The sequence below is a fragment of the Ixodes scapularis genome, unplaced genomic scaffold (genome assembly GCF_016920785.2).
Source record: "Ixodes scapularis isolate PalLabHiFi unplaced genomic scaffold, ASM1692078v2 PGA_scaffold11__112_contigs__length_91849675, whole genome shotgun sequence".
In the NCBI taxonomy this organism is placed as follows: Eukaryota; Metazoa; Arthropoda; class Arachnida; order Ixodida; family Ixodidae; genus Ixodes; species Ixodes scapularis.
Window position 1 is genome coordinate 64,405,981 of NW_024609837.1, and position 22,457 is coordinate 64,428,437.

Below are 22,457 nucleotides of genomic sequence, written 5' to 3' on the forward strand. Positions count from 1 at the left end.
GACAAAAAAAGTCACATAAGCACAAATACAGTTTCTTAGATTTCCATCCTTTGTCCAAAATTTTAGTTTTTGAGCATGAAAAATGACAAAAATAAAAAATACAAGCTCATAGTTATCTTCCCCTTTAAATTTCACCCCAGAAAAACTCATAAAAATGAATCCAAGTTATGTTATAACAAAATGATAGTTTTCCTAAAGTGAAATTTATGTCAGAAAGTGGAATGGAGAAAAACAGAGTGCTCCAACCTCTACCTTTTCTTTAGCATTGGTGAACTGAAAATAATTTATAAAAAATTAACTATACAGTACAATCTAATGAAACTTTCTGGGAATACTCTCTAGATGTTTGTGGATGTAAATATGACATTTTTCAAAATGAAAGTTTTTTTGCAGAAATTGTTTTTTCTGGGTAGTGTCCCCCCTTAAACATTAGGGGTTCCACCAGACCTCTGCACCGGTCCTACATCATTTCGTCGGGACAACAAAGGGCCAAGAAAGGGCCTACCCTACCACGCATCTCTTCTCCTTTTCCACTCTCAAGCCAAAGATATTTCCACCCTCATTTTTAGTGATAACCTCAAACTTTTAGGTGGGCACTTGCTCGGTATACTACGGCAGTCCGGAAGATATGGTGAATGACTTTTGAGGGTGATGGAATGACTTAGTGAAAGCCCAAGAACCCACCTGGAGGGCTTGAGTTTGCCCTTCTGTATCTGTGCCTTGTTGTCCCTCTTGTACTGCTCCACCTTGCGGCGCGTCGCTTCCACGTCCACCTCGTTGGCCAGGTTGAAGATGATCGTCTCCACCTCCTCCAGGTAGTCATTGTACGCTCGCAGCGTCTCAAAGTCCTCCTCCCGCTTGTTGTAGTCCTGCAAGGGCCAATCGCGAGAAACGTTACCGCACCTGCACGTCTAAGAGTCCTCCTTGCACTTGTTGTAGTCCTGCAAGGGCCAATCGCGAGAAAGATCACAGCAATTTCACAATGGACCATTTCGGAAATCAGCGAGAGGGGTGCCTGGGGTATCTCGACGACTGCTGCTGCTTTGTCAATCGACAAAAACAATGGAGGGCGACGGAACTTCGAAAGAAATGCCTATGAAGCAGCCCTTACGCTTTCCTTCATTTCTACCTTAAAGGACGACGACCAATTCATGCTTTACACTTTTCCCTTGCTTCCTCCTCTCTCCCTTTCTACCATTGTCTGTTTCTTCCTCCCCCTTGACCCCCTCGTCCCCTGCTCTGCTAAGCCCACGGCGGCTAAGCCGTAGACTCCAATTAGAAAAAAAAAAAAAGGATTACGATACAAAAGAGCAATTCCAACATGATTGTCCAGCAGCCTTAAGTTTGTGCGTTAGAATGCCGTTGGCATCAATGCAGCTTTTTAGTCAGCAAGCCGTGCACTGGTATTTCTTTATATGTTCCCCTTCGAGTTTTTACTTGTTCTCTTCGGGGGGGGGGGGGGGGGAGAGAGAGAGAGAGAGAGAGAGCTTGCTAAGTACGACTGGAAGCCGCGCTTTGTTTTTTACTTCTTCATTTCGTTTTATCGAGGAGATATCCACAATTCTTTTTAATATTCTCTGCGCATGCGCAGCCTCACGCAGACACTGGTTCGAAAGTTGTAAGTATGAAAACACGTGATTGCACGTTCGAGTGAAATAAGACACGGCCTCCCCAGAAGGGAAAGTTAGATCCTGCTTCCTAGATGCAATAGCCTGTGAGTGATTGAGTTCCCCCACTATATCCCTTGTACATATTGAGGCTCATCTGCAGCTTATCTTTTGCCCCCACCCCTCGTACAAAGAAGCTTCTTCACTCTTCCTTCCATATGGCCCTCAAATTTTCATACCAATGCGTTCCGATCCAGGCTTCCAACAGGGGGCAGCAGTTATTTAAAACAAAAGAAAAACATCAATTCATGTTCATTAAAAATTGCACTGATCAAAGAAGCATCTAGCAAAAGACGTACCGCTCAACGCGAGAAACAAACTTGGTTCTCGTTTCCTGGTTCTGGAAGCTTCCTTCGCTAATCCTCCGGTGCACAGATTGTGGCGTGTCCCTTGTAGGGGTACCCTTTTTACTGGCTTATCTCCATTCACATACTCGCACAATGAACACCCCACCCCCAATCCGTAAGGGCGCGCGCGGACTCGTGCTTGGCTTCTTTAGTCCCTTTTCTCCATCCTTCGCTTCCCTTGCTCGAAGACGTGAAAGGAGGAAAAGCCTTGCAGAATATCAAGTTTGGTAGGCGGCCTTTAAGGGGCCCTGCAATCACCTTTTTTGCTGTTTCCACATCTCTTGTGGTTTGGGCAACCCAGCGGGCACGAAGAGAGTTGCCAAAAATCAGTGCGTCATATTTTGACCAGACGATGCGAAAACCTCCTCCTCCTCCGACAGAGACGCCCCGTGGTGCCAAACGTGCGCAGTATGTGACGAATTCGCGACATCGTCGGTCCCAGTCCGCTCCTGCCTTGCGACTAAGGGCTATTTTTTAGTCAAAATACAAAATATAAGTGGCACAAACTGTTTCAACTATGTATGAGAGTAGTTTTTGTTCAGTATTTTAGATGCGAAAAGAAACAAATGCAGTTTAGAAAGCACGGAAACGAGAATCAACGCACAATGACCCATCGACATACCCGCCACCAAGCAGTTCAAGACGTGGCGCAGGTCAGCGCAAGCACTTCCGCGGACCCTAGCAGACGACGCATGACGCCGGCAGTACATTTTGCAAGAAGCAAAAGTATCTGTCTCCTGTGGTCTCGCGCTTGGAACTTGAGCGTCGTCGAGTTTCGGGCTAAGAGGCCTTGCCAGCGTGCTCTGGACAATTACGAGGAGTGTCCTCGTACGGTACTACTCCCACCTCCGCACTTCTATCGAGGATTCGGAACTCCAGCTCCGACAGACCCAGTAAATCCATGCCCGCAAGAGCGGTGGCGGGCTGAAGCAAGCAACAATGCGTTGACGAGCGTGCGGCTGCAGGGGAAGCAGCCATCAACATAAGCCACAGCCGATCGGCCAATCGCTTCGCTTCTACCATTGGCCACCCAAGCCAAGACCAAGGACGTCGTGAAAAAGGTTATTTTTTGTTTGTTTTTGTAATTTTGATTTGCCTATCGCTTTTAAAATAAAGCAAATTACGAGAACAGAAAAGTTTCATTAAGTTACTACGTCCGGTTTGCTCAGGTTTGGTGCAAATTAAAAACCAGTCAAGAAGTCGTTGCAGGGCCCCTTTAAGGGGAGGCGTGTCTTTAGAAGCACCTCTATTTTGGCCTTGAAATTAGGAGTATGCCTAAAGATGTACGACACCTTTATTTTTTTTTTCTGGAATTTATTTACAAAAAAAACGTCTTCACGACCTACCATTTAAAATATTGCAAGTAAAAAATGAACAGCACCTCCCCCTCTCTGCACCTTAGCCATGCACGTCGCCAGGGGGGGGCCCAAAGGGCCCAGGCCCCCCCCCCCCCCCCCGCCCAAAAATCTTCTATTTTGCTGGGACCTCCTCTCCCCCCTCCCCCTCAAACAGCATTTTGTCATGGGCAAACCCCCTTCCCCCCCCCCCCCCAATGCAAAATCCTGGCTACGTGCCTGACCTTAGCACAAAAAAAGGCAATGTGTTATTCGTTTACATTAAACAAACCAATAAAAAAAATTTATGTGAAAAATTATTTTTAGGTGTTTGAGTGAAAATATTTTTTCCAGGGCATGATTGCGCACCCATACACTCCCCACTTAGAAGATTAAAGGGGCCGTGCAACAATAATGGGCTGGGATGTTTTCAACTTCCCACAACCGTGTCATGCGTACACAGCATCCCTTCAAGTCCCACCTTGAGGATCTTGCGGCGTATGTCCACCTCCTTCTCGACCCCGGCGTCCTCGAAGATCTGCACCCGGAAGTTTCCCCTCCTCAGGGGCACGTTGCACTGGGGGCAGGAGCCAGACCCCTTGACAAAGAGCAGCTCCACGCAGTTCTCGCACAGCGCGTGCCCGCACACGTTCACCATCAGCTTCAGCGATGGGTTCCGGTACTTGGTCGTCCGGCAGCGCGGGCACGCCAGGTCGTCCATGACTGCTGGAATCGGCACGCGGGGCATATAAGAAATGTCACTGCGTGCATAAAAGAGTTGGCAACACACGCGGCTGCCACGCACAGGAACAGGGCTCGAGCCCCGCTCAGCCTAGTTCTTTTCTTTTATCAACCAATGTTCTCCTGGAAAGTTAAAGCCAATTCTTGGCTGTCATCGTGTGTTCTGGTGCAGAACATTCCCAAATGTACCGCACGTATAAGAGCAGCGGTGACGTGCTGCTTCAGGACAGTCACCCTTCCTTCGCCGATGCAAAATGCTGGTACCTTTCTTTTTAAGTTTGTAGGCACGAGTTTGCCTCATTAAACATTTATTTTCAATTTTACTATCATCTGCCTGCTCATTTTATTCGTGACAATACTAGTAGGGTGGCTACGGTGGATCCTAGGCTAAAATAGGAGCCGGAAGAACCGGCGCATGCACATAGAAAGCCCAAATATTCAGCGAATACGAATCTAGATGGTGCATTTCAGCTGACAAACTTTAAGGCGTAGCTCCTTTTTTGTGGAAAACAAGACCAACAAACTTGCCGAGGTCGACGGTGGGCAAGTTTGCATTTGACAGGGTTAACGATGCTCGCTGTCGGCTCGCCGCACCTGTCGGGAGATGGTGCCACGCGTCATAAGTATCGCTAACTTGGTCGTCTGCAAACCAGTCCACCATTGATCTAATTTTGCGCAGGAAGAGAGCTACGCCTTAAAATTTCACCAGCTAAAATGCACCATCTCAATGTATATACGGTGAATGTTTGGCCTTTCTATGTGCAGGCACGAATTTTTCTGGCTTGTCTTACGACGCAAGATTTACTGTCCACCCTATTTGAAGTACATAGGAGTATTTACAGCATATGGTGCTGTCCTGACTATAAGTATTACTTGCGAGAGCTTGTTTTTTCAGTCCAATTTAGGAAAAGTAATTCTGTTGCATGTTCGCTTAAACAGCGGGAAGTCAGCCCCAATGTGCGTCTGTTGTCTCAGCTGTAGATGAAGAATTTAGCCAGTGCAGTACGACCGCTAGCCCGGGGTCTTTAACGTGCACCATGCAGCAGTGATATATGATCGCACACCGGTACGATACTCATCCAGATCGAAACAAGCAGGGATGGGGATCGAGCTCAGTATCCTCGGGTTCTGCAGGATGAGCTTTCGCTTGTCATGCTCCATGCTGTAGCAAGTTAACATACTCGGCCACTGATCCCCCTTTCCAGGTTAGATCATTGCATATTGCTTCGCAATATATCCATTTTGTTCATAGTTTCTTTCATGCTGACTCATGTTTCCTCTATATTGTTAAGACATATCTTGCAACCAGTATTATTACTGTTTACATATGCTTTTTCCAATTCCTGTCTTTTGATCTTTTTTTTAATATTTTTTAAGGTATCACTGGTTTCCTTGCACATCTTTGCATTCTACTCTATCTTGTAAATACCCCTCCCCCCTCCCCCAGGTTATGCCCTTGAATGGGAATATGAGGTATTATAAATGATTAAATAAATAAGAGTATGCAAGAAACGCATGAGGTAGATAAGGGCATAGAAAGAAGGTAGTTGAATACATGCAGTAGTCAAGACTTTGAGACGATGTCTGTCCCTCTTTTTGTTTTCTCTTTGAGACGACGTCTGTCCCTCTTTTTGTTTTCTCTATCACTTTAGTTTTCCTCGCATCCCAGTCTTGGGTTAATATCATCCACGGTAAACTCCTATCAGCTCTCCTGCACATTAACTATATTTTCATTACAGGGGTCATGAAAATAAAATTTATCTGCAGGAATTTAATTTTTTTTATATTCATTAAACGACGAAGACATTTATTCCTAAGTATTATAGCAAAATATTGCATCTGCATTTTACAAACGGTGCTTGATTTTTTTAAAAGTCTGTAACGACCGTGAAACACCCTAGGGTGGCGTGAGCAATAAAACGTCATGTTAGCTATGGGAAAAGGTTGAACCGATAATCAACTTTATTTAAACTTAAAATAATAAATTGCGAGTGATAAAAGCATCATTTACTGCTGTTCTTAACCATCGTAACCATGCTGCTTGTCCCGCCGCAACTCGTATTCATTGCGGAATGCGGTTGTGGAAGCTCACTGTAAATTATAATTATAATAAAACATAAAGTGAAACAAATAAAATTACATTCCCAAGAGGATTTGAACTTAAAACTTTGCAAAGTCAGTAGGAAGGAAAGACTGGCACGCAGGACCTCTCTACTATCATCACACCCGTTTTGGGCCGCTTATTTTCATGGGTGTAGTTGTAGGACGTTGTACTGGTATTTACGCGGTCGGCACTCGGGTCGCGAGTTCTCCGTTATTTTTTTCTTTACCGCAATCTTTCTCGGCAGTAACTTGACATGCCACTCCCCAAGTACGCAAGGATGATTCGTTTCGCTTATATTTCCAGCCTTCTCATCCCTTTTCTGAGAGTGAATCAGCAGTTTTCTGGTCAAAGCGAGAACACATTCACAGCTCTTCATTAGACAATCATATCGAAACACGACTCGATCGATCAAGGTCGCAAACAATTTCCTCAAACTCTCCGCGACGTAGGGTAGCACAAACAACATACGGTGTCGGCGTACGGCTCGAAACCTAAAAGCTGACTGCAGTGTAATGGGCGATGCTAGAGCTCAATGAGTGTCGGCCATCTTACAAGTATCTGAGCATGATAGCAGTTGGCAGATGTAATCCGTCGACTCGCGTACGTGACGTTATTATGGCACCGCAGTTGGAGAGATATCCGACGCACTAGCTTTGCCCATCAAGTCCAGTCTATGTTGCAATCTTGCGCAGAAAACAAAAATTTCCTATTGGTTACCTATTGTGATGTATTTGTAGAACTGAGAGGGAAGTTCCCCAGGAAACCGAAATCACCTTTTTCACGCTAGCAAATGAATCCAGAAGTATAAAAGAATGAGCATGGGTTGTTTAATGAATGAAAAGGATTTCATATAGCTCAGAATGTCATTAAAATGTTTCATGACCTGCTTAATCAAAAACTCAGTGTTTTCTTTTTCTTGGGCGTCCAAAAGATAGTTTTAAAATAGATGCACAGTGAAATAAGGCAATGATTGGGTAAGGGTAAGAAGGATTTCTTGTTTTCAGAGAAATATATTTTTATAAATATTCACATTCACTAGACTCTTACATTTTTTTTTTTTGTCTATTTTGTAACTTAGTGCAAAGAAGGTATATATTTGTACATGCTCCTGCTACATTTTGACCGTTGGTTTTTTCGATGATCTGCTATTAACTTGTTGTATGATCTTGCATAGGCCTTGCTGTTTTTTCTTTTTCTTCTGCCCTTTCCGCTAGGTCCATCCATTCGTCTGCGGTATCAAATAAATAATTGAAACAGTGAACACCAAGTTAGTTACCAAGTTTTGCAAACCAGAGTTTTCACCCAATGTTGCATGAGATTAAACTGATCTCCAATGCCAATTCTCCAGTCTGTTCAACCTGCAGGCTATTAGTGAACAGGGTCACACCGTGAATGGTTTTTCAAGTTTCAGATTACTCTAGCTCCCCCTAAAGTTGGCTTCACCTGTACAATACACCATCTCTTTTTCCAGGTCTCAGCTTCTCTGCACAATTACCTATGGCTGTGAAGAGCAAAACTTAAAGTGTTTCACGTAGCTGCTATCATGGTGTAAGAAAGCTCGGTGAGTAATGCCATCTCTGGAGGCATCCAACTTTTGTCCCCGTTTCTCATGCACACCATCAGATGACACCACAGTTGTCGAGCCCTTTGAGGGACGTCTGCTACGCGGTAAGTGAACAGTTCAGAGACTGCAGCGAAGCTTTGCACGTGCTAAACTGAATGTGACGGTTAAACATGGCACTTTGAAGCGGCGGTGAAGGGCTTCTGGCCATTGTCATTTTCAGTGTTTTTGCATACATTCTTTGCAAAGCAAGTAAACCGTTTGTGCTGGACTGTTGACATTGCGCATCGGGCTGTGGAATGGTAAACGCTGGAGTGTGTACAGAGCAGGCCTTTGAATTCAAGCACATCATCGGCATGTGAAGTGTTCAGAATGAATCGCAAAGAATGGGGTGCTGAAGTCCTGTTTTGGCGACGGTATGCCACTTGCTTATTAAGTACAACCCAATTCCACAGCAAGCAAAATGCATCTCTCGTTTGCACAATAAACTATACTAAAAAAAAAAAAAAAATGGCACATTATTGGCATACTTTTTGTATAATATAGTATATGTTCCTGGACCATGCTTACACACTAATGCCTGAAAATTGCTTTCGGGTGCCGTGCTACATTTTTCTATCGTGTCATTAAGCCCAAAATGTCTACTAAATCTGTACAATGATGTTGACCTGCTGACAGGACTCATTGAATGTTAGTTCCGTCACACAAACGCAATGAGGCAGAAGCACGGGAGAAATATACTTCAATCTATAAATTTTGTTTATTGAACAGGGAACTAAATTGTTCACGTAATTCAGAAAGTAAACCCCCTTTATTTTAGGGACAAGCAACATTTGACGAACAAATAGTAAGGGTGCACTGCTCTTCCACTTCCAGGTGAAGTAAAACTGAAAGTGTTAAAAATAGTGTGGTTCGCGTGAAGGAAAACACTAACAATCTGCAACTCCTTTTTTTTTTTTTTTTCTTTCCAGCTTTCGTTACGATGCAGGGTAGCCAATGTTCACTTCTCCTAAATTATACATCTGGCCTTTTCCCTGCAATGCAGCTTTCCTGCGGTGTTCTTATGGGTAACCTAACCACATTTATCAACGTAAGTGGGCTACCGATTTCCAGTAAGGACGACCTTCGATCTTCCTGTACGCAGTAGATAAAAATAATTGGTTGGTTAATAAATACGGGTTTCTGTAAGCGTGAATCACTTCTCGAAAACTAGCAGATTCGCGGGTGAGCTTTACTCCGCCAACCGTTCGCTGAGATAGAGCTCAGGAGATGAAAACCATTCACTGACAGCAGCCTGCAACGACGCGGAGTTCGTTAAGACTGAGAAGTGCGAGGTACTAAGATTACACGCGTTTTTCGCTCGTTAAAAACGACATGACAACGACAAAGCACACTGCGAACACCGACGAGCAGCAACTCACGTGCGATTTGCTTGACAAGTTCGGCAAGAGCTTCACGTCAACCGCAGCATTCCTAAGAATTGCGAAAGGAATAACTCGCGACCCTCCTGGGGATTTTAAATAATGCGACTTCGCAGCACAAAATATTAGTATGCCTTCTCAAGATTACAGAAACCACAGCTCAACAACTCAGTTCCACACTGGGAAATTAAATCTTGTCTTTGGATTGACTACAAAATCGACTTTGTGAAACGCCTCTATTTGTACTCCAAAGAGCTTATGTACTCTCGCAGAAAATAAAATATGACTGGTTATTGGTAATACATTATTCGAAATATTTATAAAAATATCAAGTCTACTACGTTTGCTTTCTTTTAATAGTGACGGCTGCCGCGTGGCATTATGTCGTACTAGCCGTTTTAAGCCACAAGTCAATCCGCAAATGTCATCATCTGGCCTGAAATGTTCTGCGTGTTGACTGCGTAGCCGGTGTAAGATATTCGATCGAGTCTCATAATTCCGGCTCATTATGGCAATCACTCTCTACAACCTGTTCGAAGCGGCACTCCTATGCGTGAACGCGATTGCAGTACTTCACGAGAAAAGGTTCCTGGAAAAAAGTGAGCGCGGTCCCGACTGATCGTCCACCGGTGTCTTCGCTTCTGTCGGGATAATCTAGAAATGCCTAATCGTTCTTTGTCTGTACCCATTTGCAGTAAACTGGGGCCGGGAACAGGTATCGCAGGGATTCGAACCCGGTGCCAAGTCGCAGATCATCAACCTGATCCATTCCGTGAGGACCGTCATGAGAAGTGAGTGGCTCATCGCTGTTCGTGGTCGGCGCTACGGAGAGTGGAGGCGATTCGAGTTTTGAGAGCAATCACCTCTGCTTCTATGACAGCTTAGAAGATGAGGCAACTCAAGAAGGTAGGGTGAGGGAAAGGAAGGCCGGGGAGGAGGAAGCAGACGGAACGCTGGAGAGAGGAAGAGGTCTGTTTCTCCTCTCCAGCGTTTCGTCTGCTTCCTCCTACTCGGCCTTCCGTTTCCTCGTCCTGCGTTCTTGAGCTGTAACTTACTATAGATCAACTCAGTTATGTCCCACTGCTCATACGTCATACTTCAGACATGATGACAGTAGTGTTTAAGGGTATGCTTTGAGCATCTTAGAAGCTTGCCTTGTACTTATTTAGGCTTTGAACATGACCGTCACACGAGGAATGAACATGCCTCAGACACTGACTGCAGACTGTCTTTTGTATGATGTGATAGCAGCGTTTCCACGACCACTGCCCATAGACGCCACTTCCATGTACGGTACCACCTCTCCCCCAGAGGTTTGTCTCCCGTCGTTCGACATGCCCCCATTTTGGGTATGGGTGCTATGGTGTCTAGACGGCACTTTGCCATAGTGTCTCTGAAGAATGCAGTTTTGTTTGCGGCGTCTGTACAGTGCTTCGGACAACGGGCGGTGGTATTTGGGGGAAAGTGTGGCTCGCTTCTCGGTGGGAGTTTTCCAACTGAATTGACCTATATTTGTTTTCACCTCAAGAGCCGTAGTAAAAAGATATGGCTTCTCGCGGAATATTACTAATGTTCCTCTTTATGCTGAGAAGTGTGATATATGTAGGTGCATTTTAGATTAGATATGTTACCCTATCGAGACGTCCACGTTTCAAACGCCAAAAGCATTGGTTCTACCTCCGACAACCATATCTTGTAAGAACTACTTCACGCGGCGTATGAACATTGAGCAAAACTTTCTTTTTTCTTGAGGTGAAAACGGGTATAGTAATGTAGGCACCAGCTCCTGTTTCTAACATCATGTCATATAAGGCACTTTGCCGTTCGAGAAGCTGGTTCTGATTGGAGTGCATAGTGGGCAGGGACATAGGCTTCCTTCTACTTCTGTCTACATGCTGTATCTTCCAATCAGAGTGAGCAAGTTCGTCCGCTCCTTGTGCGGAAGGTGCAATGGCGAACTCCGGCGTCCTCTGCTACTCATACTAATAGGCGCACTGAGTCCTGGGTCCTGTACTCCTACTTTGATGAAGCCCCAAGCAGCTGAACGGAGCATACTGTACGGGAGCGCGGCAAGCCAAAAACTATTGTCAAGTCGCACAGTCACTTCCGACCGCACGGTTATGATACAAACACAAAATGTCGTGGGGCACGGGTGGCAAAAGCCCTGCAGATTGTGAGATATTAATAAAGTAAAGGCTCTCAACTTTTGAATTTTTTCTCAGTTTCCCCTTTTTGCTACAAACATCGTCCGAAGGAATCTTGCGCTCAATTGTGAAAATATTCCTATACCTTGTCTCAGATGTTTATGAACTGAAATTTACTGGGGCACGGTGCTATCTGCTTTATTTGGCATTAGGTTAAAGTCGTAATTAGGAAAATGTGATGTAATTGTTAAATCGGCATACAAAGAAAATTCTCCTAATTTATCGCTCTAGTTTTTCTTTGACAAGTATTTATATTTTCATTATATGAAATAAATAGCCTGAAGTCTTACACTTTCTGCTTTGTGTTTGAGCAATAAATTGTGGTTTATTGGCTTAATTTGCATGTCATAGATTCCTTAAGCCAGGGTCGCACTGCTTATACTTCATACAAAAGGTAGTCTGCATACAGATTCGAACACGAGCCACCGCGAGATGCATGCTTCGAATGCCGCATGACAACGAGTTCAAGGAGAAAACTTGACATGCGGCATCCGAACCACAGACATTGCAGTGACTTGTGCTTGCAGACTCTCTTGTATGACAGTGTGACCACGGCTTTAGAGAAGGGTGCCACAGCTTCATACACAAATGTCTAGCTTCTAAAAAAATTTCCCTAGAGAGCCCAAAATTTCTGTAGTACCCCCTTATCTAATCCTAAAAACCCCCCTACAAATTTCATTTCAGTCATATAAGTAAAGTAAAAATGTTGGTGATGCTATGAAGCACATTCTAAGGTTTTAATCTGGAAAGGTTTAGGAGGCTTGCTCCCACCACATAGGTAGAAAGACACCATGGTTGATTGACAGAAGCTTGCAGTGACCACTCTATTTATTGCCCGTACATCCTGCCCAGATTTAAAGAAGGGCAGCATTTTTGAACTGGCTTGTCAACTCAGGAAATCCTCAAACTTTCCAGGGGTATTCCATGGTTCCATCTTGCCGCACGAGAGCAAGTCCTGTTGACATGCCGTCGGCACACCGCCATTGTTCAATAGAGCAGCACGCTAATTCATTTTCACGCCAGATGCACAAACTAACTTTTTCTGTACTACTAATTGATGTTTTGTCTTTCCAATTGGGTCATCTTTACTCTCTGGGCTATGTATGATTCTACTGAAAAAGTGCAGCAATTCGTGTCTCGACAACTTTTCCGTCGGCGCAGCCACTTTTTTTGGGGAAGTGAAGTCACAGGGCGGGAACATGTCACTCGCTCTCCAAGAAGAACTCGGTGCACGAATTCTAGCATCAGTTTCTGGTTGTCTCTTTGTGGTGCTCCCGTCGTCAAGATCAATTGGACTTTGAGCTGCCCTTGAATACGACGAAGTCCACCAATAATATAGACCGTTCCATTAGGGTCATAGCAGAGAGGGTAAAAGAGAAAAAAAATGCACTCCCCCTCTCACCCCGTATGTCGTCCGCTCCGCCGAGTGGGCTGTAGCTAGCGTCCGGCTGGCGTGCAAACTCTTTTTAAAATCGCGTAATTTTGGAACTTTCAAGCGCAGATGCGCAGATTTTGGTATGCCAGATGTCGTGTAATATTATGCTAGATAAAAAGACTCACAGGGTCCAATTGCGCTGTTACCAGCGTGCAAATAAAAAAAAAAAAAAAGGGAAAAAATGTGTCAGATTGACCGGTCTCTTTGGCGAAAAGTAAATCCGGTTGCTGTATTTTTTTTTTTTTTTTTACTATACAAAGTTTGTACTGGTGTAGGCCTTTAGCGACCATGAGTGGAAGTCTGAAATAATAAATAAAACGTGCTCTCCTACCGCAATACACGCAGTAGTTGAGGGTAGTACTGCCGGCTGACTCAACTGCTATTTAAGTAACGGAAAAGATAGGCTAGTTGATCATTTAGCAAAATAGAACAGAGAGCTATAGGCTGATTTTGGAGTAGCCAAACCTATTCTAAGGACGCGAACCAGTTCACAACGGCAGCCACGAGCGAGAGTTCGGTGTTCGGTAGAGCCCGCCGATACAGCCCAAAGATGCAGAACGGCAACCTCCCGGTTTGTCGTCTGCTAGCGGAGTCGGGCGCGTGCCCTCTCTCTCGTTTTACCCCGCCGAACCCGCTGAACTTCCCGAATGTGTGGAGAGGGCGCTGCGGTGGAACAAAATGGTGCTGCCCAGAGAGCGCTAAATGGAATGATGTGTAGGGTGCCTTCATGTGCGCTTCGCATAGGGTGATGCCAACTGCCTGTTTCCCTTTCCCACACCCTCCTCCACCGCCATTTTGTACATCTCATTGTTTCCCCGTGCGCCGGAAAGTGGCCTTTGTGTCCATCGGTCCTCCCATCCGAGGGGGGAAATGCTAATCCTCCCTCCGTGGGTTCCACAACGCTGCTCCGAACTTGTGAGATAAGGTGCTTGTTTCCCGGAGGGTTATAAGCCCCACGGATTATCGCCGAGAACCAAAATGGCTGCTGGTTTGTCGGCGAGTGGTATTACAAAGGGTGGCATCACCCTAGCAAAGCGCACATGAAGGCTCCCTACACCAATACACTTCTGTGCATCCATAAGGAGGCACAAAAAGAGGGAGAGGGATTGAGCACATGTCCCACCAATCTCCAGCAGACGACATTCTCTTTAGTGGGTTAACACTTCGGCGGCGAATTCTTTATTTACTATAGCGCACCTGGTAGTTAGTCGACAAAAGCAGCATACCTTTCGAGGTATTTTGTCTCCCCGTTTTTGAAGGCTGAGTCCTCGATCAGAGTAAAGAACCGAAGAGCCGCAGAAAAGGCGAGGCAGCCATCGCTACAACTGTGCCATGATGTCACTTTTTTACCCACTCTGCACAAAGCAAGCAAAATAGCTCGTCATATTAAAAAGAAAAAATAAAGCTATGCTTGTTGTATTAAGAAAGGAAGAAGTAACTTAAATTTTAAGAAGCTTTTAGATACATCTTCATTTTGGGTTGACCATGAACTCTGCCTGCACTGGATGGATGGATGGATGGATGATGATGGCTGTGCCCTTCATAACGGGCTGTAGCTTGCGCCACCTAGCCTAGAAAGGTCACTCCGTTTTGCTATAAGGCAGTGCAATGTTTAGTTTGTTATGTTCTATAGAATCCCTGAATAGATAAGCATTCACTCTTACATCCCAAATAAATATTTGTTTCTCATCTACACCAAACTTGAAAGAAAGACATAAACCCATAAAACGCGAAATTCTTTCGATTGACATTGAGGTTGTATTATGGTACGGTAAAGGGTAGTCTATAAATGGGGACAGGATAAGGATACAGTCGTAACTCGGCCCCCAGTGCAAGCTTTGTACTTTCAATGATGTATCGGTGCCTCGGAAGCACGCGCAGCCGATGCGCAACAGAAAGCAGCGGGCGCATGCTGGGGGCAGAGCTTCATGCCGTTTAGTTCTCTCTAAATTCAATATAGTTATTATGAAAATAACAAATGAAGACAATGCCAAAAACAGCATTCAAATATACCTGCACTTTTCGGTGCCGTGACGTCACTGGCAGACGGTGTTGCAGGTCGAGAAAACGGAGCATGCAGTACATTTGTTTCGTGCTGCTACGCGAGTGCTGGAGCCAGTTTCCAAAGCATTCATTGGACGCCATCAAACTGCGTGAACTCGGTTGGGAACCAATTGTACTGCCCAAAGAGTGAACTGCTGCCTTCCGCTGGCATCACTTTTTCATTGTTACCAGTGGAGGCTTTCAGTTTGTTTGTTTGTTTTAAAGGTAGAGGCTTTCATTTTTAAAAGGACACACCAGCAAACTAGCTTATACCCCTGTCAGACAGGAAAGTAAATGTCATTTTGATCGAATGTCATTCACCGCTCGTCGAATCAGCCTGCGGTCCTGTCTGCACGTGGCGCGTGCATGCGCCGCGTGGCGTATTTAACACGCGGATTGGCCGAGCTGTAATGTCATTTCGCTTAAATGTCATTTAACATGCCCGTTGGACAGGGGTATTAGCTATGTTTGTTGGTGTGTGTAGACAATTTTGAGGCAAATTGGAGTACCCCTGTAGCGCTCACCACCCACAAAGGAGTTGATGCAGACGTGAGTGCCTAAAAATGCAAGTCTAGCGTTTTTGTTTTTTTTATAGCTTTTCCAGGTTGCTTTTGAGGCTTTGCTTCCCTTTTTGAGCTAATTTGGCTTTTGTGCAGGGGGGACAATCTTTGGAGGTGTTACGATAGTTTACTGCTAGCATTGAGACAAAGGGTGTGCAGTACATTGACTCTCAGCCTCTCTTCACTTGTTTTTCAGTTCCCCTGATCTTCATCAACATCCTCGTCATCATATTCAAGTTACTACTGGGTTGAGGACGACTGCGAGGAGAACGAGAGACGTTTCCTACTTTTGGTGCCCGATGGCCGTGTCAAGCATCCTGTGCATATATTAAATCTCTGTTGTTTTGTACGGAACGGCGGGTCATTTTGTGAGTGCATCTAAACGCTCGAAAGATGCTTTCAAAGCCACTTTACATGGTGATAATCCTTCAACTGCTATTTCAAATTACCTTTAAAGAATATTGTACTAAGAAACGTAGAGCCTTGAAATGCCTACCATAGCACAGTCATGCAAGCTACACCTTGAATTGGGAAGTCAATCCCATTGTCAATTTTATTGCATGAACACCTAAATGGTTGTGGGTTGGGGGAAGTAAATTTCCAGTCTGCTCCTACTCTAGCATTACATATAATTTAAAATAAATGAACAGGGTAAGTACCAAACTGTGTTTTCTTGAAATAAGTTGCTGTAAACGACTTAATTTTCGCGAGGACCTCATTTTTGCGAATTTCGCGAAAAATTGGATCCACGAACAATGCCGGTAAAATGTAAACACATTGGAATTCATATTGAGATCCCACCGCGTCGCGAAAATTAGAACCGGCGAATTATTCCAAAACTTCAGCTTTGACCTAAATCACGAACTATAGAGCCCGCGAAAAATAAGTCGTTCACAGTATCTGGGAAAAAAAAAAAAAACACCAAAAGAAGCAGACCTGAAGAAGTTCAGGTCTGCTTCTTGTTTTCATTTAAATTCAGTACTTGAATTTCTTTCTTTATGGTCTTATGTTCATTCTTGGTTGTTGTGATAATTTTCCTTCGATTTTGCTTTGAACACAGCTTGAATTCAGGTCTGCCTCTACTTATGTGCATGTGTGCGAAATGAAACTTGCACAATCATGCCCATATTCAAACACTTATAAGATTTATTTATCTCGGAGGAAATTCATTCACTCACCATGTCTCTTTTTTACTTACCTCAAATCCTATTTAGCAGCCAAAAAGAATGAAAGGATACTATGCAAGGGTAGTACAAGCACATTTTTCTGAGTGTTGCGATTACTGCACCAAAGGAACTAGCCACATCAAATGTAGCCCTGCTACATTTGACCCAACTTGCACCAACACTGCAGCGAAATCTCGGTGCACTTTACCAATACAGAAGCTAACATTTCAGTCGTCGTACGCTGTCAGTATGTAAGGGGAAATTTTATTTATTTATTCGAGGTACCCTTCTGAGCCCAACAGCACTATGGAAAAGGGGGTGGGCTACATGGTCTAAAAATAATCTACGCACACACATCTATGAAGCAGAACACTTCTGGGAACAATAAAACAAAAAAGTTACTGTACAATGCTACGAGAAGGGAAACACAAACGATGGATTGAATGTTCTCATTGAAAAAGGAAAGCAAATCGTTCATGCGAATCATGACATGTGATTCAAGTAAGCAGTTCCATTGTTGTGTAGTGAGGAAAAAAAGAGTATTTGAAATTTCGAATCCTCCAAAAATATTGTCAAACCTCTAACCTTTTTTTTTTTTTTTTTTTTTTTTGTAGTGGTCTGCTTTGTGTGAGGCGGAATGAGTCTAAAGGAATCCTTCACTGTTCGCGGCCGATTTGTTTTAGTAAGTATTATAAAAGCTTGCGACTTGAATTTTCAGAACTTTCCAGTATCGCTCAGAATAATATGCGATTTTATATGATCTTCGTATCGAATGTAACTCAATAAAGGGACAATGCAAGATTATTCAATCGGAATAATTTTTTTTTTTTTTTTTTTTTTTACTTTAAACGAACTTGCTGGCGCTAGTGGGACTCAAGGATACTCGCGCGCAACGCCTCTGGCCAAAAAAACTCCTTTGTTGCGGTGTAATTTCAAGGACAAATGCGAGCGTTTTCAATCAACCTCTCCTTCGCAAAACTTGATGACGTAACTGGGGGATCGCAGCATCCTCCAGTGACAATATTTGAATACGGCTCATAGATTGGACCTGAGCATTGCGCGGGCGCTCAATTTGGGATCGTGATAAATAGCTCGAGAAGCATTTGGGTAGTGGCCCGTGTCCAATCGCTGCAATGAAGACAATAGCCGAACCATAACAATATCTGGAACTCAGCGCTTGTCCTGTACCTTGCCAAGTTCAGCGTGGCTATAATCAGCATTGGCGGCATGTAATCGGCTTCAGATCACGTAACCGGTTATTTTGCCTGTGTGTTGAGGGGGTGAACGCTGCTCGTTTTTCTTTAATTTTCTCGGCGACTTTGATTGCGTGTGGTAAAAAAACGAACGGCTGTTTCAGCGACCCGTTCTAAGCGGTATTTGCGCAAAGTACAAAAATCATTGCATTGCCCCTTTAATAGTCGGAAGTTTAGGGATATTTCTATTTGTTCGGGTGGTTTATTTGGCTCCTTTGAGTGCGCTTCTCGTCGTGCACTCATGCACTGCAGAGAAGCTGCGTCCGCGGACTTGACTTCGCCAAGTTGGGTATGTCGCTTCGCCGCAGCGCAGCCTCGTGTTACGTAATAAAACTTGCCTCCAGGGTGGAATAATGGCTATACCCTATGTAACGGGCGGCAGCTTGCGCCATCTAGCCTAGAAACCAAAAATATGATTCCTCCTCTCTCCCTTCTAAGCGTCCCCTCTAAATTTTTGTAACTATGTGGGACATCCCCATCTTTAAAGAATCGGGGAACAACTAGAAACATCACTTCTTGCATTCTCCCCCCGGCGAGGGAGTTGCCAACTTGCCTCTGTGATACCTATTCGGCGTTACCCCAACACTGGGTTCACTAGGAAACAGGGTTGAGACTGGGCCGGAGCCACGTGGGAGGCAGCCCAAATTTTACCCAGCTGTGTTAGTTAGTTTTACTTCATTGCATTTTCACTGGATAATTTCTACCATTCTACTAACCTCTCTTCGTAACTGTAACTAGGGGTGTCGCGAACTTTTGTCGAACCGGATTTTTAGGTCGAACTTTCGAGGTTCGACCGGGTCGAACCAGTGCGACGAACCTTCGAACTTTGCACCAAATTCGACCGGTTCGACTTTGCGGACAGTGTGGCCAGTCCTTGATACAAGCATGTCTAGGTTTGGAGAATTTATTTTTATGCAAAGGGTGATTTTATTTTATGAACAGTTGCAATTAAAAGAAACCAATTCTAATCACTAAAGAAGTTAATAACTTAAGTTTTTGTACTGTATTAACTGAAATAACTAATCAGCGGTGCCCTTAATTTATTCTTTAGCCATCACCATCCAATCCGAAGCCAACTGGCCAGCCTGTCGCGCATGCGCACACGAGTCGAACCTCAATACAAGGTTCGTCGAAATTTTCACGAAAAGTTCGAAAAAGTCGAACCTGGTCGAACTCGAACCTCGGCCGGTTCGCGACACCCCTAACTGTAACCCTTTTCTCTTCCGTCCTTCCAACGTTGCCAGCCAAACCCAGCACCCCCACCAGATCCGTTACCCCTTCAGGAAGGACAGGACAAAGCCCCATAATCTTCAAAACAAAAAGTTTTAGCATCTCATTCATACTATGGCATACGGCACATAATGTGTCTATCTCTTGAAATTTAGCCCTATAGTCCTTAACACTCCCGTTCTCGCCTCGGACAGTAAATAACTTCCACATTAATTATCAAACACCTTTTACTTTCTTGTATCCTGTTTTTTGTGACCTGCATATTGTTAAAGTTGATTTTTCTTGCATTCTTCCCTCCAACATTTTCCTTTCTGCTTCTTTCACTCCCTCTTTCACTGAGCTTTTCTGCTCAGCCCGAACACAAGTGTGCGGATATTTTAATGTCAACTTTTGGGTTCGGTTTGTAGATTTTGTGTTTAAACTTTTCATGTATAAATACTTGAATATTTTCTGCGTCCAACGGGTATCTCCATTTCAGTTAACCTTACTTCAAAATCCGATTTATTTCCTCTCCACTCTCGGGGAACGACCAGCCTATGTCTATGTGCACATGCCCCTCGCTGCGATAAGAGGTTTGGCAATAACACATTATCTGAAAATATAATTGTTTTAGCCTTTCTTGACTGCACATCGAAAGTTAGCCCACCCCTTATTCTCATCAAGTTTCCTCTCAGTTTTAGGTGCGCTATTTCTCGGGATATTACGGTAATCAAATCTGCATCTAAGCTATTCTCGGGGGCAACTTTTCTTGGCATTTTCGAGGAGAGGAGGAGAGAGCGCGCACAGCTTTGGTCCGCGCTCAAAAAGGGAGAGGGCACGCGTGCCCGCACCTTTGACTGCATTGCCAAGAAAAGTTGTCCCCGAGTATATACCCTTTCAGCTGACCCCGTTGTTTTTCCTGATCCACTATACCAGGGGTCTCAAACGCGCGGTCCGCGAGCCGCATGCGGCCCGCGACTTGCTTGGACGCGGCCCGCAGGCAACCGGCTACGAGTTTCGATTCCAATGTCTCGAGCGCTAGAAATGGCATCTGCCTTCGTGATCTCATCTCGCCGATTCATTTTCACTCGAAAAATCGCTCCGCTCTTTTAATGTATTCACATAGTTTTTACTTATCTGTGTTCATTTGCCCTTTGTTTCGCTTTAATCTTTGCTTCTCAACTTTATGTAATGTACAACAATTCCGCTACAAGGCTATACAAGCGCGAGCTCTTTGTTGAAGGACGCTTCTCGGCTGCGCGAACTCTCGATCTGCAGGAGCAACTGCCGAAGATAAAGCAACGAGCTCGGGATTCTCGCCTTAAAAAAACACCACCATTAAAAGACAAGTTTGGGTGTTGTCATAGAAATCGTCAGAAAAACAAGAATTGTCAAATAATTGATTGTTTTTTAGAGACATTTTGAGCTTTGTTAATTTCTGAGTGAATTGAGCAAAAGGAACGACAGTGTACTTGCTCTCTCGTTCTATCAAAAGTGCGAGCACTTTGGCGGGGCGGTTTTATTTTAACCATTGTTATCCCATCAGGTCAGGGCCCAAAGTAATGATATAAACAAATCAAATCTAAAGATGGTACTTTCAAAACTGAGTTTACAAAAAGCATAGAGCATGAGGTCTCTTCCCTTTTGAATCTTTCGACTCCCCCCCCCCGTCTAACGTTGGCCTTCCTATAGTGTCGGCTATCTGGCCCACACGCTCAAATGAGTCTGAGACCACTGCACTATATTGTACGCTTCGTTGATGTCCAAATAAGCTAACTACACGGGGCTTACTCTTCATTGCTATCTCTACACATTGAGTTGATGACGAAGACGTTGTCTTCTTGGCTCTAGCCTCCTATCTCTTCGGAATCCATTTTGAAGCTCGCCCAGAATTTGCATTCCTTCCCTGCATTCTCCTCCTGCATTCCACTCCTGCATTCCACTCCTGCATTTTGTTCCTGTATTCTTTGCTTTACTATCTGCATAACTCTGGAAAAAAAAAAAGCCTCTTCGATTGTCTGTTTTATGCAGGGTGTTTCACGAAAGGTGGACAAATTCGATATTGCGAAAACTACGCGTCGCAACAACAACAAAAAAAAAAGACGTGTCGTTTTGGTCCTGGGCCAGGGGCCTATTTAGGAAAATTATTATCGACCGGGGTAATTAAGTAGTTAATTATTTTTGCGTAATTCACTTTTTTAATATTGTGTTTAAGGGCATGGTTTCAATTAGAAAATTGCTCAGTATCTTCGAAAAATACTAAATCAACAAACTGCAGAACGATAGAAGGCACGCGAAGCATTTTACGGCTTTCTGAAAAACCGGACAAATTCGACGGGTTTTTAAGTTTCGGTTTTCAATCGGAGCGCATCTCGGCCCCGATGACACCGCGCCCCGAGGAGAAATAGTGCAACCAACCTCTGCTGCGCTGTCCTCGCGCGACGCAGCAGAGGTTGGTGGCACTATTTCTCCACGGGGCGCGGTGCCGTTGGGGCCGAGATACGCTCCGATAGCAAACCGAAACTTAAAAACCCGTCAAAATTGTCCGGTTTTTCAGAAAGCCGTAAAATGTTTCGTGTGCCTTCTATCGTTCTGCAATTTGTTGGTTTAGTGTTTTTGGAAGATGCTGAGCAATTTTCTATTTGAAACCAAACCATGCCCTTAAACACAATATTAAAAAAGTGAATTACGCAAAAATAATTAACTACTTAATTATCCCAGTCGTTAATAATTTTCCTAAATAGGCCCCTGACCCAGGACCAAAACGACACGTCTTTTTTTTGCTGCGACGCGTAGTTTTCGCAATATCAAATTTGTCCACCTTTCGTGAAACACCCTGTATATTCTTGTGCTTTTTCCACGTCTACCTTTCTCCCCTCCTGTGCGATCAGCAAGTATTGCCACCTTTCCGTCGTTCTCCCTTTCGCTTTATTGTGTTCCCAAAACCTCTTTGCTGCATTCCTATCTCTTTTCTTTATAAATTTATCTTCATCATCTACTATGCACCTGCACTCCCAATTTTGGCCTGTACTAAAGCTGATGCCTTCCTTTTCCTCTGCTGAAAGTTGTCCAATTTTGACGCTACTTCTGCTGGAATCGCATCGTGCTATGGCTGCCTTGACCTCTTTTTCCCATCGGCTTTTTGGTTCGTGCTCTCGTTTTCGCTTTCCTCTTGGTTTAATTTGATATATATCTAATTCCTTCCGAAAAATACCTACTAGATCCGCATATGTCGATTCTCATTCTGAGCGCTTATATGTTCTCAATCCTTTTGGATTCTTCCTCTAGCTGAGTATCATTTAGACTCCATTTACCTTCCTGTTCCTGAGCTTGTGGTTCAGGTTCCGACGTGTCAAATGTATACTCTTAATTTTCTTGTGGTCACAATTCTTATACTTTTTCTACCTTCATC

General features: G+C 44.2%; 2 protein-coding genes across 3 annotated transcripts in view; one reads left to right on the forward strand and one right to left on the reverse strand.

Annotated features, from left to right (window-relative positions):
* Positions 1–9,379, reverse strand: part of LOC8035528 (CDK-activating kinase assembly factor MAT1) — a 29,580-nt gene extending 20,201 nt beyond the window's left edge. Inside the window, exons 1-3 of one of the 2 annotated variants that reach the window (XM_002399637.4) lie at positions 9,176–9,379; positions 3,830–4,071; positions 685–869 (exon numbers count right to left, since the gene is read on the reverse strand). In XM_002399637.4, coding sequence (XP_002399680.2) covers positions 685–869; positions 3,830–4,069 — 425 coding nt within the window. In that variant the 5' untranslated portion in view covers positions 4,070–4,071; positions 9,176–9,379. Of the gene's footprint in view, positions 1–684; positions 870–3,829; positions 4,075–9,175 lie in introns of both variants that reach the window. The other variant, XM_029983175.3, reaches the window with a different exon arrangement.
* A 220-nt stretch (positions 9,380–9,599) lies between these two features.
* LOC8035530 (immediate early response 3-interacting protein 1) lies at positions 9,600–15,771 on the forward strand. The gene is made up of 3 exons (XM_002399636.3): positions 9,600–9,774; positions 9,871–9,966; positions 15,614–15,771. Exons 1-3 carry the CDS (start codon positions 9,684–9,686, stop codon positions 15,667–15,669), a joined length of 243 nt encoding a protein of 80 aa, XP_002399679.2. The 5' UTR covers positions 9,600–9,683; the 3' UTR covers positions 15,670–15,771.
* The last annotated feature ends 6,686 nt before the right edge of the window (positions 15,772–22,457 follow it).

What these genes read in the sequence shown, in the direction of transcription:
- LOC8035530 (XM_002399636.3), top strand. Translation starts at nt 9,684, where the DNA reads ATGGCAATCACTCTCTACAACCTGTTCGAAGCGGCACTCCTATGCGTG. An exon ending in GAAAAGGTTCCTGGAAAAAA is followed by an intron (nt 9,775 to 9,870) that starts GTGAGCGCGGTC and finishes ACCCATTTGCAG; the next exon opens with TAAACTGGGGCCGGGAACAG. An exon ending in CGTGAGGACCGTCATGAGAA is followed by an intron (nt 9,967 to 15,613) that starts GTGAGTGGCTCA and finishes CTTGTTTTTCAG; the next exon opens with TTCCCCTGATCTTCATCAAC.